The following is a 15,012-nucleotide window of genomic DNA, read 5'->3' on the forward strand; positions in this document are numbered from 1 at the left end:
GGCAGGTGCAGCATCATTGCTCCACTCTGGCAGACTGGGACAGCACGGTGTTTTGTCAGTGGAGATGAAAGCTGAGTTTTGTTATAAAAAAAAAAAAGTGAAAACACAGATCAGTAATTTTTAACTTATGCTAACTTTTCTGGTCAGAGATTTGCCACCTGCTTATTTGCATGCTGAAGTTAATAGTATGACATTAAACAAATGAGTATAAAAATGAATTGTGATTTTGTTGCTCAAAGGTTTGTAGTCTGGAGAAACGGTCACGTAGAATATTATATTATCTTTAGTATGATGTGCACACTACAAAAACCAAACAGCACATCTTTATAAGAAAGGGTAAAACGGGATAAGAAGCTATGTACGTATATGTTTTATGAATTCTTTCCAAAAACACACAGAGTCTGGGCAGGTCCAAAATAAGTGAGAGGTGGTTTCATTTTTCAGTTTGCAAAATGCACAGTTTGTGTCCATTGTCCTTCTAAGATGATTCTTTAGTGGATAACGGTGATGTAGAAGTTTGTCGCAGATTCCTCTTTGCTTATTGGTGATGAGATATTTGTGAGGTAATGTCCAGACATTTTTCCATGGAATATTGTCAGTAGAATCGGGCTCTGTCTGGGAGGTGCACTTGTGGTGATAGTTGCTCTTTTTCCGAGGAGACTCATTATAAGGCAAGTTTAATTGACGATGAAGCCAAGTAAGTTCCTTTTGAAAAGTTTTTCAAAGTTTGGTGCACAGCATCTTCACTCACACCTGCTCAAGCCGCCATCTTCAGGTGCTGGCCCTGTCCTGCTGCTTCCACAGTTTAGGCTCCTGGCACCACTAGTATCAGAATAAATGTATATTGTTTATTAAAATAAAATGATAAATATTGGTAGGGACTATTTTGTCTTCCCCAAATATTGGTTATGACATGTCCTCACCGTCCCGATGCAAACCTACGCCCTTGGACAGGAAGTCAAACTCAAAACTAGAAACAACCAGACAAATGTCAAAATAAAACATCAACGGTACACAATGCTAAAGGAAAAAGCTACACCAAAATGAGCAAAAACGACTACAAAACGTGAAGCATGACAGGAACACAGTTTTATTGTCAAAGTCTTACATGCCAAGATCTGTTTACTGTACCTAGTTGTACGACCAGCTTGTGTCCGTGGAGATTCTGGACATTCTAGGCAAAGGAATGAAATTATGAAAGAAAGAAAATTGAAAAATGAGTACAGAAAGTATATTGTGTGCTAGTTCTGTAATACTAATTTGATCATATTTTAAAAGCATAGATTGTGCATATGGAAATCTGAGAAACATTGAAGAATTTAGAAACATGGTTATTGCAGATTTGCTTCCCATCCAGATCTAAATATTTTTTAGCATGACACTTGACCTAGCCGAAAGTAATACAGCATTGAGCAGGCTAAACATTTTTCATAATAGGTTTGTTCAACATAAAAAAAAATGTAATGTGACTTGATACAATCTGTATTTTGCATTACTATATTTTTACATTTCATTTTTACTTGTACACATATATTTGTATAATTATGCCTGATTTGACAATTTTTTTGCAACTTATTTGAAATATATTATTACCATATATATTTTTGTCCTTTTTTATTGTATATTTTATTGTATATTACTACTGTGCCCAAATAATTACCCTTGTGGATCAATGAAGTTTGTCTAAGTCTAAGTCAAAGCACTAAACTAAATAAACTAAACAGAATGTGATCCATAAAGCTTGTACAAGGTCAAAACCGACATGAGTCCCAGTGACACTTAAGCCTGCAGTTCAGAACCAGCAGCTGTTCCAGATTTGGGCAGAAAAGTGAAGAAAGTGTCCCACAGCGGTGACGACGTCTGCAGGAGGACGGCGTCACATTTGGAGCTGATGGCAACAGGCTCGTCTCCCATCAAAAGCATCAGGAAGCGTGACCCCGGATTTATCAAAGGACACAAACAACAGAAGCCAGACGGAGGATATCAAAGAAAGCTGTCCCCAAGGACCACTGCCCGGACAGCACCAGCCTGAACACACAAAGATTTAGCTGCACTGCTCCACAATATCCACAATAGGATCAATGCATTGAAAAGAGGTACTTGCAATTCATGTATGCAGTCCAAAGCCAGTTAAAGGACTTCTTGGAAACAACATAAAATGACATTAAAAGGTTCTTTGTAAATATATACATATGGTTGGGTGTATTTTTATTTTATTTTTATTTTTTTTGCAATATGGGTAACAATTCATGTGTGTTGTATCTATAGCAGTAATAGTGGTTGTGCATAGGAGGAGATGTAGTAGTAGTAGTAGTAGCAGTAGTAGTAGTAGTAGTAGTAGCAGTAGTGGTGTCATTGCGCTAAGTGGCCAGCAGGGGGCAGGATTTGAGTCCTTGAGAGCACGCTTTCTAAGAAGTCAGACGCTAGAGACTCACAGAATACAAAAACAAATCTTAAATAGAGGTGGGAATAGAATCTATGACTAATTGATTGAGTGAGTGATAGAAAGCAAGAAAGAAAGATGGATATAAGAATATACAAAATTACGCAGTGCTGCAAAGTCAATAAATGATGGTATGGTAAGGAGTCCAAGTAAATAATACATAAATAGGCCTTCTTTTACGCACGGTTTACGCACTGCTTTTCAGAACGAGAAAAAGTAAGTATATGTATAGTTTGTGTCTTCATCAATTATAGCCTATAGAGTTCTTACTTATTCTTCGATCATTGCCATTAGTGTGGGTCAATTAAAACAGGGTTATGAATAATTAAGTTGTTGTTGATAAAGATGTTTACCTCAGTTAGCCTTGGTGCGACGACGTCTTATTATTAATAGTTTGCAGTTAACCTTAACACGGCGCAGGGATGAAAGGGCACATGCCGTAGTAATGTGTCACTGTGTGGTCTTGGGGAGTCTGGATGTAAGACGAGACAGAGGAGGTGGGCAGGGCAGGTAACGTGTTTAAAGACTTCTGGAGACTACTGAGCTACTTTTACTTCGAGTAGGATTTGGGCAATGTGGACTTTAGCGAGAGGGTCCAGGGATACGCGCTGTGACAGCATCGTGGTTCATTTGTCTCTCCAGGGAACCAGCAGCTGAGCACGAGGACTGAGAACAACTGCGGTATGCGAAATTTCCATCCCGTAAATACTTCATGTGCTTTAGACTGGGTTCTATAGAATGAAGAGGCTAATGTTTATAACTTTAAAAACTACTACTTTATAAACTATATGTAAATCCTACATGTCTACAGCGTGCTGGTTACAGCATGAAAGAGAAGCCTTAATTGTTTATTTATCTCTCTCTTTTTTTTTAAACTATCCATCCATCCATCCATTTTCTTCCGCTTATCCGGGGCCGGGGTCTGGGAGTCCCTGCTTAGACTGCTGCCCCAGATTTTTTTAAACTAATACATAAAAAAACGGATGCGTTTTACCAAAAAAAAAAAAAAAAAAAAAAAAAAAAGTGTGAACCAGGTTCAGTGGAATCTTTCATGTGTATTTTCTTCTGAGCACTCAAAGCTAATTTAACTTCGAATCCGTGCGTAAAAATTGATGTTTGACTTTATGCGTCAGGGAGCTAAAGAGGCATATTCTTCACAGATGTCCTCTCATCCGGAAGGAGGCCCGCAGCTGGAAATAACCGCAAAACATCACGTCCTGAAATCTCAAGACGCTCTCGACTTGACGAGCGATGACGCACGGTGCAGCCCTGGGACCACTTCGGAGGTTAAAGCGGAGAACAGCGAAGCCCCGTGCCCGCAGCAGGAGACACATAAGCCGCGCGCCATGACCCGGAGCCCAAAGTGCGCACGGTGCCGAAACCACGGTGTCGTGTCGTGCTTAAAGGGTCACAAGCGCTTCTGCCGCTGGAGGGACTGCCGCTGCGCGTGCTGCCTGCTCGTGGTGGAGAGACAGAGGGTCATGGCCGCGCAGGTCGCGCTCAGACGGCAACAAGCGGCAGAAGTGGCGAGGGCGCACGGACAGGTCAGTGAAGAGGAATAAAACCATCATGCAGCGTCTCACTTAGTTTTTACATTAAAAAAACATGTTTGGGAACAAAGCAATCTATGCCTTTTTGTACATGTTAAACTTAATTATAGACCAGAAACGTTTACTCCCCCCCCCCCCCCCCCCCCCTAAACTAAGGACTAATATTGGTGTTTGTCTCAAATAATGATTATCTTAGATTTGATTTGGAACCACTTTTAGTCAATCTGAAAATCATCAGTCGCTAATTAGGGAATAAGGGAAAACTAGGAATTAATGTTTTCTAAAAGCAAAAACGTCTTTGGCATTTTGGTAGATTTGGCGAAGTATCTTTTAGATTTGATATTTTAGAGATAATTTAAGCGCTACTTTCTATCCATTTATGTTTTTGTAAATATTTATGCTTCTATGTGTCTTGTGTCTCAGGGTAAGCGGGTGAGCCGGTGTGCGGCCCCCGCGCGGAGGAGCGCCTATCAGCGCTACAGCCGAGCGGCCGAACCGAGCAGCCCCGTGACCAAGAGCATCCTGCAGGGTAAAGCTTCATACGTAACATCTCCCTTCTCACAGTGCTCCTCAGACAGACACACTCTGAAGGAAAGTTGCTCCTGATCACTGATAAATAGATCTGATGAAGCTCAAGATCAGCGGTGTTTCAAACAAACAGACGGGGAGCAATAATGAATCATTTAATAATGATACATTTATTTTATTATCAGCTACAGTCAGTCTAACTGCCCATGAAAACTGAAACAAACAATTCAACACATGCAGAAATTTCCAGGCAAGACAACACAAAAGTGGACTAGCCTAAGCATGTACTAAGTTCAGTATTATTCTTATATTTAGTCTACATATTTTGTGTGATTCTTCCACTTATATAAAACGTCTTTATAAAGATTCTTCAATCATATTTTATTGCAGTGGGGCAGTGGATGGTTCTTTCCCAAGCACAGACTAGTGACCCTGGGCAAGACACTTTACATTACACACATTTGTCCTTGTCTAGTTTAACAATAAGAAGAGCAATACTGGGCTCCATCCTAGAAGCCAATCAGAATTTAAAACGACTGTTAAATTTTCTCGTCTAGCTGCAGCTTTGGGCCTCCGTTGTTCACAGGAAGGTGAGCAGCGTCTTACAGTAATTCATAATACTCCACTCACAAAGCACTCGTTGGTCTGCTGCTTTTTGGATGTTATTACATACACAACATAATGTGTATTAATATCTACTGGCTTGTGTTCAAAATCCTACAAGTGCCATTGTTTTCTTTATAGACCTCTTAGCTTCACTGTGTAAAGCAATAATGACAGAGCTAACCATGTGAGTAATTAAAATAATACACAGCAGCACTTAAGCCTGATTTATGAACAGCTCTGTGCTTAAAAAGGAGGAAATATGGATAAAAGAAAGTGAGTTTTATTTATAAGATATTTTGACATTTTGAGCGCTTTTGACCACCATTAAAGATAGAAAATTGCGTTTTGAGTTGATAATTGTTATGGCAACTGTGCTAAAGTTGAATTACTCTGAACCCATGTCTTTGAAGACTACAAAAATCAATATTTGTGAACACTTCAGTGCAGACAGTTTGTAAAAAGCACAAGTTGAACACAATATTAAGAAAATTAAGAAAATATCAATACAATGTAATAAAAATACGTAGATGTAATTGTAATTGTAGTTCAAATAATAATACATAAATACAAATCTGAAATGTATTTAAAATCTGTATATTCAGTTCAATTCTCTAAACTAGGCGTTGGTCTTTGGTCAGCATAATCACATTTCATTCTTTCCCAGGTCTCAAACCCACAACCCCCCCGCACAACGACTCCCCCTGCTGGTCCAAACCGCACTTACCTCTGTCGTTCCCTTGCCCCTCGGTCAGCGCTCGCATGAGGAAGAGGAGAGCCTTCGCCGACAAAGAACTGGAAAACGTGATGCTGGAACGTGAACTACAACAAAACACTCTTCAAAACAATCTCCACGGCAACCAGGACATGCCATCGTTATCACCCCCCCTCCCGCCTCCTCCGCCTCTGCCCATCTCCGCCAACCTGTGCTGTATTCTCAACAAGGAGTTCGTCGAAGGGCCGTCTTTTGTGCCTGTTTTCAAGTACAAACCACTTTATGAATGTGATTTTCAGTTATATCATGTACTGTATGGAAAATGCAGGCCTTTCGGAGGGACGAGTGACTATATAGCGATACACCAAAGCTATAAAGATCTGCATGAAAGGACAGAGAAGAAACACTGTGGCTCAAAAGAGGAAAAACAACCAGATCTGATGGATTTGACAGAGCAAAGACTGAAAAATCATCACATTTCGACACCAGGTACAGATGGTGCGGCTGTATCGGCTTCGCTTACAGACTGCAGTTGCCCCCGTGGCGGATCAGAGGGTCGCGGGTTTGATTCCTCGCCCCTGACAGAGCTGGAGAGGAGCAGTAGTAGCGGTAGTAGCAATGGTAATGGTAATGGAGCGCCCCCTGCTGATCATACGGGGCCCCGGGTGGACGTAGTGAAGGCCCCCGGGAGCACTTCAGTCTCCGCACGCCCCACTGTGAAACCTTTACCCTTCTCAGTGGAGGCCTTGCTCAGAGCCTGAATCAGAATACAGGATTGAAAGTAAGGCAGCACTTTGATGATATGGACATTAGTGATGGGAGGATGAACACCAAATACTGAAATATCGATACTAACAGAGGTACTCAAAAGAAAGAATTACCTAAAAATGCATTTTTTAAGAAAGAAAAACAGTCATTTTTTTCAAATACATTGATTATATTTTAGTTTATCTGGTAATTTCATGCTGTGGTGGAGCAAAGATAGTAACAGTAAAAAGAAGGTAAAGAAAAGTAAAACTCTATAGCAGGGGTCACCAAACTTTTTTTGCTTCTGACTGTGATGGGGGTCGGGGTCGAGTTGTATGACCCTGACAGTGCAGATTATCTTCTCTGAAAACAGCTACACTTTCTTTGCATGTCAGACAAACTGCACGGTCCTTACACTGAACAAAAAATAATCGGTTGTCCACTGTTCTTTGAAAACGAGGCACTCTCTGTCAAATTTTCGCATTTTAACACTCGATATTTTGCTGTCCCTAACTGCACTACAGTACTCATCACCGTTTGATCTCAAGCTTGTCAGGTGATGAAAATTTGGCGTCAAATGTAAATACGTCATTTAATTATTTAAATATAAATATAAATACTTCATATAAATATCACTTTTCACTGAAAAAAATCAACAAAATACAAAATGTAGATGTGTTATTATTTACCAAAAAGTAATTTAAAAAAAACTGGTCATGACAACTTTTGAGGATTGCCTCATAGGGCCAGTTCAAGTGGAGGTGACGGTCAAAGGGCTGTGGCAGGCTGGAGTTTGATGACCTCTGCTCTGTAGTATAGGGAATTTAAGGCATTTTAATACAGAACTTATTGGAATCTGATCAATATCATGTACTTGCCATATACTACATGGTATCAGATCAAAACAAAAACTGCTGGTATCATCCATCACTAATGGACACACAGTATTATTATATTATATTATGAAAACGATGCATACATCTGTACACAGAACATCAGAAAGTATCTATTGCAGTATGCAAATGACAGAAATGATTTAAAGCTTGATAGAAAGAAATATGTTTATGATGCAGCTTCCTTTCAGATATTACAAGAATATTCAGAATTATGTTATTTTACTGCATATACAGCAAAAGTAACTGATATTGTTATCCATTTTAAAGCTTGTATAGATCTTGGGTCGCAAATAATAATGTCTGTAGTTATTTAAACAAACTTTCTTTCTCTTTTTGTACTTCAAATATATTTTTCCATTGACAAGTGAGTCTTTATGATGCAAAAAGTATATTTTTGTATGCAGATTAAATGTTATTTGTACTGTTGGTCAGTGCTTATTCTGCTTGCTCAGCATTGTGGTTTCCCAAACTGCAGCTTTGGCCCCTCACATCAAAGCTCTGATTCTCTGTGATTCCTTTGGAGGAGGAGAAATATGCAGCACCACCATAAAACAAAGGAGAGGAAAAGGTCGAGCACTTTTTGAACACGAGCCCATTTCTTACTTCACACTTTGATTTTATGACCAAAGACCATCTCTGCAGCTCTGTGGGTGGAGATTGTATTTAGCTTGAGTAGAGTTTAGTGGCTGAACTTTCATTTTTAAGCAAAGAAGTTGGTCTATAGTCAAGGCTTGAAGAATGGAGCAAAATCAAAATATCAAAACATATCGATAACATATACATTTTAACAGTAGTTTAAAGGTCTTCTATGGTTGAAGGAAGAGGTGGGACTTGCAACTCATGACTTGGACTCGAGTCAGACTTGAGTCACAGTTTTTAGGACTTGAGACATGACTTGGACTAAGACTTGGGACTTGACTCGGAATTGAAGGTCAGTGACTTGGGACTTGACTCAAACTTTAGGCCTGTGACTTGAGAAGACTTGACGCTTCTCCTAAAAAAATATGTTTTTACGTTTCTCTTTACAATTGATACATGCGGTGCTGAATTTTACAGGAACAAATTGGAACGTGTCCCTCCCACTTCTGTTTGTTATTTTGGTTGGAACTGAAGTACTGTGATACTCAAAAGTACTACAATAATATACAGTACAATACAGTAGTATACAGTACAATACAGCGGGAACTACAATTAAATTCAATTTAATTAAAAATTCATATAAACTGCAAAAATCTAAGCTAATTTTGGTACTTTGGTTTAAAGATTTGAAATGCCTTGAAGCTCAAAGCAGACGACTTGGATTTGACTTGGATTTATGGGCCAGTGACTCGAGACTCTATTTGGACTTGCGTGACTTTGACTTGGACATGACTCGGCCTTGAGGTCGGAGACTTGAGAATAACTTCAGACTTGCAAAACAATGACTCGGTCCCACCTCTGGTTGAAGATACAGTAGAGCCAAGGTCAAACTTAGAAATCCCCAAAGGAAATTTTTACACCACCTGTCTTTTTGGAGATGCTATTGCTTTGTCTGGAATGTTACACAGTGTGGCATTGAACTCTTCATTACTCACAGTAAGAAAACTCATTTTAAAGTTTGTTTTTTGCTCTGTAGAGACAAGCGGGTGGCGGACCCTCCCCACAAATGCTATAGCACACCATTAAGATGAATTGTTGAGACATTTTAATGGAGGTAAGAGTAAAAATACAGCATCTCACCACAGTTGTAGACAGGGCTCTGAGGCTATGGCCATGTTGTCTTTCATCTGTGCTCCAACCTAACCCGAGCCAGGGCTGTCCATTCTACGGCCCCGGGGCCAAATGCGGCATTCAGACCAATTTATGTTGGCCCTCAGTCCCCCTGCTGAATTGGCCCAACTGATCAAAGGCAGAACTTTTTACTACACATACTTAAATAATTCTATATCAACGTCTGCCTCAACAGCATCACATTATATGGTGATATAGATCTAAAATTACAAGCCTTATTAAAAATACCATCTGTATTGACACCGGTCTGTGGTCCTCTGCTTATATAATATTTCAATATACAGCAAAAAAAGTTTGGACTCACCTGCCCTGAGCCATTCTCACTCTGCAGTGCATTTATGCCAAACTATCAAAAACTTTACGAAATCTCGTAAAAGTTTATTCCTGCATTTCTCTTTTAGTAAAGTACAGATGATATATTTTATTTATTCCATTTCCACCTGCCCCGTCACTCTCTGGAGAGGCACTTTGTCAGGCTGCAGTTTGTCATTACTATTACACAAATCCAAATCTACTGATCAAATGGCATTCACTTTAATATTTCATTGTGCCTTCCTACTTTTTCACTCCAAACAAGTCTTACATTATTCACTGACAGGGAATGGGAGGATTCAGCGTTGCCTAGGTGACATTGTTCTTTTTGCCAATCCTGTTTGAACACGCATTTGATCTCTATCCACTGTCTACAGCTCCTCCTACCCCCTGTGTGTGTGTGTGTATGAGACTGTGTGGGTTTGCGTGTGTGCGTGTGTGTATGCTGCTTCGTGTGTTATCATGAGAGATGGGGGTCAGATACTTTTGACAGCTCTGGACCTTGTGGCGTCAACACACAACTGATAGTGGACTGCACAATGTCTTTGTTAGTCTGTCTTTATATAGCGATCACATATCATATAAATCACATTCTTTTATTTTCTGCGCTGAAAGATAGACAGGGAAGAGCTTCTGAGCCTAGAAAACAAGCTTTTGTGAGTTATTGTTTAGTTGTTGCTGTGGCAATCTTAAGGAAAAGTGGATAAAACAATAAAAGGCCAGATATGATAAGGCCAAAAGTCACATTTCAAAATAGCTGTATTGTCAGTGACTGCTGTCAAATAGTCTCCTGACCAACCGTATATGTTTTAAAGGTTCTATATTACACAAAACTAACTCCTGTGAGATTTTAGGCATGTTAGAATGCTGCTACTTTCTCAAAAACGTAACCTGGAGTCATGTTTTGTTTCATTCACACATGTTTGAGTAATCTTGTATTATTAGTCATATCGTTTAATTTGATGATACCCTCTCGATATCGTGGGCTCCTGTATCGATATATATCGCTATATCGCTAGTATTTTACTCACTGTTTTGAGTAAAATGGGTGTTTTTCATGTTCACTTTGCACAAACTTAGTTGACTTAGTATCACAGTCATGGTTTAGCCTTTGTTTTTCACTGAACCATATCAAATCAATCTGAAATCTATCGCATCGAATCGTATTGAACTGAAAGTGCACTGTACTGAAAAATGTATCGTATCGTGGCTTATGTATTGAGGAATGCATCGTATTGGCACCTTCTTAATGATACCCAGCCCTACTGAATACAGGCCCTTCTGCATTTGAATGGGAGGGACTGACTCGCCAGGCAAGTCACATGTTAACTACTCACTTTTAGTCTACTATTAAGTGCTTTAAATCAGAATAATTTCACAATATCAACATTGCAAGCCTGAAAACATGCATTAATGTATTTTGGTATACACTATTTATGAAAAAATGTAGTTGTGTAAAAGTGAAGAGAAGTAAAACTGTGTTAATTTGAAGTTTAAAATATAAGAATAACTGAAATAAGAGCCAATATAAACGATTATTAAAGGGCCCATCCATCCATTTTCTTCCACTTATCCAGGGCCAGGTCACGGGGCAGCAGTCTAAGCAGGGACTCCCAGACTTCCTTCCCCCAGCCACTTCCTCCAGCTTCTCCATGAGGACCCCAAGGCATTCCCAGGCCAGTCGAGAGACACAGTCCCTCCAGCGTGTCCTGGGTCTTCCCCGGAGCCTCCTTCCTGTGGGACATGCCTGGAACACCTCCCGAGGAAGGCGACCAGGAGGCATCCGGAACAGATGCCTGAACCACCTCAGCTGACTCCTCACGACATGGAGGAGCAACGGCTCTACTCTGAGCTTCTCTCATGTGACAGAGCTCCTCACCCTATCTCTAAGGGAGTGCCCAGCCACCCTGCAGATTTCACTTGTATCAGCAATCTTGTCCTTTCAGTCATTACCCAAAGCTCATGACCATAGGTGAGGGGAGGAACGTAGACTGACTGGTGAATCGAGAACTTTACCTCAAGTGGAGGAGTTTAAGTATCTTGGGGTCTATTAAAGGGCCCATATATATTTTCAGATCTATGTTATAATGTTTCCTCATCACAGACATGTCTGGTGTTGTGGTTTGTTTCATTCACACATGTTCACTGTGCAAATCCTGCATATTTAAGGTGAGTCCCTCTCTCAAGCAGAAAACACTCTGTTCACCCTTGTGATATCATTTGGTAAAACAGTGCTCCACTGTGTTTTTAAACTCCATACACATTCACGAGAAACATTTGGATGATTTCAGCCCTGGAATTGCCAATCTCTACAGAACCAAAGGCAAAAGCTGTTAACTTGAAAACTACTGCTTCATGACATCATAAGGTGGAGCTCTGGAGACAAACTAACCAAAAAACAACTCCAGGTATGTTTTTGATGAGGTAACATGGCCAAGTGTCAAATTTGTGTAATATACTACCTTTAATGTAGATTTTATTGTCACTTCTGGATTGGTTTGGTGAGCCAGCCCAAAGCAGTTACTGGAACATACTGGCCAACTTGTACAAACTTGCAGTGTCGTAATGATCTTTCCTATACCTCTAGAAATCAAAAGAAAAGGCAAAAAATTTCAGCAAAGAACTTGGGCCATACACTATAAATAGATGTGTTGTGTGCATCTAACCCATCCTTCTAATCGTCGTAGTAAGACAAAGGTTATGAAAGCATAACCTGGATAACTCACCGATCACACATGGACCCAACAAGCAAACTCCACAAAAAAGTCCATAGCAATTAATCTATTTTACAAGTCAATAGAAAGACAGACTTACTTTTATTATTGTTTTATTTGTTTGGGATCAGCCTTGGCCCAACAATTCGAAAACGTCTCCTGGCTATGAGAGAGCGCAAATTGCTATTTTCGCTACAATGCTAATAAATCTGCATCAATCACAATGTGGTGATAATGACTTCTGTGAGGAATAACAATGGTGGATATAAATCAATTTCCTTCAGGCTAAAGTTAACAAAGCAGCTCATTTGTTATGTTCTCCACCTGCTCTGAAATGCCACTCACGTATTAGGACAGTTGTTATTTGTCCCAGATTATTTTAAGCAATTAGATTATCTGCAATTGTTGTTTTTGGGAAGGTTGATGCTATCCTAGTGTTTGTTAATATTTTCAATAGAATGAAAGTTGTCTCGTCAGCTTAAATAAAGCGCTTAATGCTTTAAAAGTGCTCTCCCCAAGTCCAGACATGTTGGTGGATTTTGAAGCAAAACAGATTCTTTATTATTATTATTATTATTATTATTATTATTATTATTATTATTATTATTATTATTATTATTATTATTATTATTATTATTATTATTATTTATTATTATTTTGTGCCACTTTTTCATTTCAGACAGCACTGAAAAAGAGAAAGAACAAATCTGATCCTTTTTTGTATTTCTGTAATACAGGATATCCCCAGGTTTGACTACACCAAATTCAAGACTTTTTAAAGACCTTTTGAAAACCACTTCAATGAAAATTAAGACCAACATCGCACCCATTATGCAGGCAAAAAACACCAGATCCAATTCTAACTAGAAAAGCACTCAGAGAGCGCAGACCTCTGCCAAGGACTACCCCCATTTTTTATATAAATTGTGATAAAATCAGTCTTCTGGATCAGATCCGGATCAGCCTTTGGAATATGAAAGAGGATCCCATTGTCCATCCCTGAGTCAAATTTCATGGGGTTTGGTCAATAATTAACTGAGATATTGAGAAACAAAAAATTTGGCCCCATTTACCACAATGTTAACTAAAATTTCAAAGTGATCCAGAATCCAGGATTTCTTCCGGATCACCCCCAAAATGAAATCAGTTCTTCCTTTTCACATTTCCAACAAATCCTGAAAATTTCATCAAAATCGGTCCAAAACTTTTTGAGTTATGTTGCTAACAGACAAACAAACAAACAAACAAACAAACAAACAAACAGACAAACGCCGGCAAAAACATAACCTCCTTGGCGGAGGTAACTAAGAGCCACTGTGAATTAAACCTACACTTCCCCATGATCCATCCAACATCTTCCTTCACTCTACTGATTGTTTAGTCATTGCCGCTGGTGTTATAACCCAAAGTATTGTTTACTCATACTCCAAATTAGACGTTCATTCACGTTACATGATTTCACGCTGTTGTTTTTTTTTTCCTCCCTCCATTTAACATTGCACTGTAGCCCAGTTGAGTAGGCTAATGAAATTTAAGACCTTTGTGAAATTTGCTAAGACTTTTTAAGGCCTTAATTATTTTTTTCTTTACATCCATTACATATGATTATGATTATGCTATGATTATGTCCAAATCAGGGTCAAGCTGACTACTTCATTCTAAAGTGAAAAGGTGGGTGCTTTGACAGTTAAAATAGATTTGACAACCAGATACTATTAGATACTACTCTCATTTAATATCATATTGAGAGAAAATCTAATTACTCTGAGTCCTCGGTCATTAGTGGCACCGAGGGCAATTGATCGGGGCCCCCTCCAGGTTCGGGGGCACTAGACGGCGCCTACTGTTGCCTAATGGTAGCGCCGCCTCTGACATAGCATGTATTGACAAACTTTTAACTGAGGGGGTCTTGTTTGTGTCACCTTGAGATGTGCTGTCCCTTCTTCTGTGTTTCCTGTAGTGTTGGCACTGCACACAGCCTCTCACTGGACCTATCTCCACCATCTGTGCTGAGTCTGACCCGGGCCTTCATTTTCTATAGCACCTCTCTGTGTGTGTGCACTGCAGAGCGGGCACAGGCACACACGCACCCAACAGCAATTATCATCCAGGCAGGGTTTCACTTTTCTCTCCTGTAGTGGGAATGAAGGGTCAGCGTCTGATGTTGTATAAGGGCCATATCAGACGTCGCCCCCTGCTGGACACATCACCAGGAGTGTTTGGAATCAGAGATGGTGAAAAGGCTTTGATCTTGTGGCTGCAGATCTCCACACAACATGAATGGACTGGACTCAGAGGGTACGTCTTCAAATGGGAACCATGACTTCTGTTGGACTGAAGTAAAAAGTTCCTACGCAGACTGAATTGACATGTTTGGGCTTTTAAAGGTGCACTATGTAACATTTCTAGTGAAGAGCTGACTCTCTGGATATGTTATTGCTTAGAGTTGAATGTTCCACAGTAAGATTAAACAAACTGTCTCAAGAGGGTGGCGCGTCCAGGACAGGTTGTAGGTCAGATCTGTGGAGAGGTGGGCTCACTCATGATAAAAAAAACAAAACATGTTTTCAAGATATATATTTAGCAATGACCTCCAGAACTGAATCAGTGCAAGACAGGCAATAGGACTGAGTATGATTAAGAAGTTGCCGATACGATACATACCTTGACACATAAGTGTCAGAAAATAATAGAGATATTAACACAAAGAAACTCAGAAGGCAGAATTCAGGGT

The 15,012-nt window shown here is 39.7% G+C and overlaps 1 protein-coding gene across 1 annotated transcript; it reads left to right on the forward strand.

Annotated features, from left to right (window-relative positions):
- The first annotated feature begins 3,036 nt into the window (after positions 1-3,036).
- On the forward strand, positions 3,037-6,624 carry LOC110172302 (uncharacterized). The gene is made up of 4 exons (XM_020938144.2): positions 3,037-3,124; positions 3,604-3,987; positions 4,417-4,522; positions 5,792-6,624. The coding sequence occupies exons 2-4, from the start codon at positions 3,604-3,606 to the stop codon at positions 6,598-6,600; spliced, it is 1,299 nt and encodes a 432-aa protein (XP_020793803.2). The 5' UTR covers positions 3,037-3,124; the 3' UTR covers positions 6,601-6,624.
- Positions 6,625-15,012: the final 8,388 nt, after the last annotated feature.

The sequence above is a fragment of the Boleophthalmus pectinirostris genome, unplaced genomic scaffold (genome assembly GCF_026225935.1).
Source record: "Boleophthalmus pectinirostris isolate CB_2022bp ecotype Guang Dong unplaced genomic scaffold, ASM2622593v1 HiC_scaffold_7, whole genome shotgun sequence".
Taxonomy (NCBI): domain Eukaryota; kingdom Metazoa; phylum Chordata; class Actinopteri; order Gobiiformes; family Gobiidae; genus Boleophthalmus; species Boleophthalmus pectinirostris.

Excerpts from the sequence above, each read along its gene's own strand:
- LOC110172302 (XM_020938144.2), top strand. The coding sequence starts at position 3,604 with ATGTCCTCTCATCCGGAAGGAGGCCCGCAGCTGGAAATAACCGCAAAA. Across the intron at positions 3,988-4,416 it reads TGGCGAGGGCGCACGGACAG|GGTAAGCGGGTGAGCCGGTG; the intron begins GTCAGTGAAGAG and ends CTTGTGTCTCAG. Across the intron at positions 4,523-5,791 it reads GACCAAGAGCATCCTGCAGG|GTCTCAAACCCACAACCCCC; the intron begins GTAAAGCTTCAT and ends ATTCTTTCCCAG.